The 3,333-nt window shown below is 34.9% G+C and overlaps 1 protein-coding gene across 1 annotated transcript in view; it reads left to right on the plus strand.

Annotated features, from left to right (window-relative positions):
* Window positions 1–2,547: 2,547 nt before the first annotated feature.
* The window catches only part of LOC110314787 (olfactory receptor 14J1-like), a 1,872-nt gene continuing 1,086 nt past the window's right edge, over window positions 2,548–3,333 (plus strand). The window contains exon 1 of the mRNA XM_021189009.1: window positions 2,548–3,328. Coding sequence (XP_021044668.1) covers window positions 2,548–3,328 — 781 coding nt within the window. The remainder of the gene's footprint in view (window positions 3,329–3,333) is intronic.

Consider the following 3,333-nt stretch of genomic DNA (forward strand, 5'->3'; position numbering starts at 1 on the left):
AAGAAGACAGCTCACCACAATTGTACTCTAGGGACATAATAAGNTTTAAAAATATGCAATTGTAAACAAGAACTGTTAGGAAATGCAGATCATCATGAAGAGCTACACACACAACAAGGCATCTTGGAGTAAGTTTTGGCAAACTTGAATAAGGAAATATAAGTATTTTATGGAAATTCTATCACAACCTTACAATGTAACTTAGTTTGGAAAATCAAAATTATCATTATAACAAGGAAGCAAGGGGACCTTACTGAAAATACACACGTTTTATAAATTCATATAAATATAATAAGGGACCATGTAAGAAGACTAATGAATGAGAAAAGTTAACATATTATAACNTCGCATATGTGACACTTCTGTAAACAGTTAAAGCACTTCTTCAACAGCTCTCAGATGTCAAAAAGAGAGACAGCCCAAGGTAGACAAGATCAATGTGATTGTTTCTCTTTCCCTGTATCTTTTCTGATATGNGAAAATTTTTATAACTCAATGGTAATATTGTTATTTAAATTACTAACTTTCAAACTTTTCCTATTAAAACATTTAATACCAAGCTGATAAAACTACCTGTGTAAATCAAGGGAGATCTGTTTTAGGAAGGACTCAAAAATACCTCCTGTCTCACATATAGAAATAAACAATATTACTCAGCTTTCTTAACTCTCAGTGCTGGATTGATATATCAGATTTAAAGATTAATATTAAATGAACCAGTTTTGTTTGTCAGATTAAAATGTTAATTTAAAAGAACAATATAAAATGAATTGTGAACAATAATTATAAATATGTTTATCAATTGACAGACCTCAAAGAAAAACACTACCAAAGTAAAGAATTTGAAAAGATGAAAACTGTAAGAAACATAAGGGAGATCTTTGGTTTGCTCTGATATCTTTTGTGTATATCAAGTATTGAAGAAATCTAAGGGTAAGAGGATATTCTAGAAAGATTCAAGTTATGACTGAGGTACATAGAGACTTTCAAACACAAAAGTTGTACCAGATGATACAAAAGTTATTTAGTTTATTTAACAGTGTTTTATTTTCCTATCAGTGAAGGATCTTCCTGTGGAGCTCACACTGGTTTGAATTTGGCATGCTGCTGCCACAGATCCTGGGACTCATTTTCTCATGTCATGGTTGGCTCTAAGATCACTTTAGTTACAATCAAATTATAATGTCCTAGCAAGTAATTGGATGTATGTTTGGAATTATTTGGATCAAGTTCATTCTTGCAAAAGAGTTGTGAGGGAGGTAGAATGAATTTGTTCTGTCACAAGAGAGATGCCACTTAATGTAAGATGCCTCAAGATTGAAAAGTATGACCTCAATTTTATTCTGCAATTACATTTGTAAGCACATAATTTTTAGGTAGGCACAAAAAGTATCTGATGATATTTCACAGGACTTAAAATTTCAAAAGACCAAAAGAGCATGTTTTCTTTCTTTGCACAAAACTCAGTAATGGAAAAAAAAAACATGCAGGAAGCTGACACTCCATTTTCATCAGCCATCAAGCACTAACATTCATCGTNCATGGGAAGAATGATGGATTATTTTTAATTCATCAANTATCAAAACAAGGATGATGAACTAAAACATGACTTCTATCTGAAACATAAATGACTTTACATTTCCAATCTCTTATTGGATATTGGCCATTTTCCTCCACATCTTAAGCTACNTTGAGAAATCAACATCTGTCTTTGCCGTTGTCTTTGCTTGTGGTAAGTTCTAATAACTGTTTGATGGCTACATTTGAGGTTAGTGGTATAGGCTGCAGTNAAATNAAAACAGAATTCAAAGAGAAACTATTTGACCTCGAAAACACTCCTTAAAATGAAATAGGGTATGNAAATTGAGAAAGGGATTTGAGTGTTGCCCTTGCACAAGTGTTTTTGTCCTTCATTTTAATAATTACTGCATGGTAATTTAAGAGCAATAAAACTATCATTTTTATACTTGATTCTACAAAGACCAATAACCTCTTACAGTAACAACAGTATTGTTCACTAAGAGAGAATAGTTGTTTCAAGTGGACAACCAAATAAAGTTTAATTCCTGATGTATTACTTATAGTGCCTATTTCATTTGCCACAATGGTATTTAATCCCATGTTCAAAAACTTCTNCTCCATAGTCTATCACAGTGTGTTTATTGATGACTTAAAGAAAATGAACAGGTTTTAACTGTAGCAGTGGAACAGTACTTTTTCATGGAGCAAACACAACCACATTCCTTGAGAGAACCAGTGATGGACCACATATACATGTACCTGTAGCTACTGCTTTATGAGTAGATAGTGTAAGGTCTATGCAGATGAAAAAAGTGTGCTCTCACTTATGATTGTCAACAAATAGAGAATCTATAGATGATAGAAAAATGCATAGATAGATGATAGATCTAGAGAGAAGAGAGATAGAGTATATAGAGTAATTATTAAAATAAATATTGATAAACAAATAATGGAGCAAGGTTAAATGCTACTACATTTAATATATTACTTTATTCTCCAGCTTCTACCACAAATTTTATTACTGAAATGACTGTAAAAAATATAACCACAATGAGCGGATTTCTCCTCATGGGATTCTCTGACAACCGTGAGNTGCAGATCTTGCATGCTTTGCTCTTCTTGGTGACATACCTATTTGGCTCAGCAGGGAACTTCATCATTATCACCATCACAACACTNGACCCACAGCTCCAGTCTCCAATGTATTACTTTCTGAAGCACCTTTCCATTCTGGACCTCTCATCCCTCTCAGTCACAGTTCCCCAGTATGTTGCCAGTTCATTGGCAGGAAGTGGCTACATTTCATATGAACAATGCATGCTGCAGATTTTTTTCTATGCAGCTTTTGCCTGGGGTGAGGTGGCTATTCTCACAGTGATGTCATATGATCGGTATGTAGCTATTTGCCTTCCACTCCACTATGAGGNCATCATGAGTCCCAGAAAGTGTAGGTGGGCTGTGACAGCAGTATGGCTAAGCAGTGTCATTCCAGGAACCCTGTATATAGTATCCATATTCTCTATTAGATTCTGTAGGGCCAAAATAATTCACCAATTATTCTGTGATGTCCCCCAGTTGCTCAAGCTGTCCTGCTCTAATGATCACGTTGTAGTAATAGGAATGGTTAGTTTCATGACTGCAGTGGTCTTTGGCTGCTTCATTGGGATTGTCATCTCCTATGTCCACATATTCTCCACAGTTCTCAGGATGCCCTCTGCTGAAAGCAGGTCTAAGGTCTTCTCAACTTGCCTGCCTCACCTTTTTGTTGTCTCACTATTTCTTTCTACAGGCTCCTGTGCATATCTAAGCCCA

The sequence above is a fragment of the Mus pahari genome, unplaced genomic scaffold (genome assembly GCF_900095145.1).
Source record: "Mus pahari unplaced genomic scaffold, PAHARI_EIJ_v1.1 scaffold_12774_1, whole genome shotgun sequence".
Taxonomy (NCBI): Eukaryota; Metazoa; Chordata; class Mammalia; order Rodentia; family Muridae; genus Mus; species Mus pahari.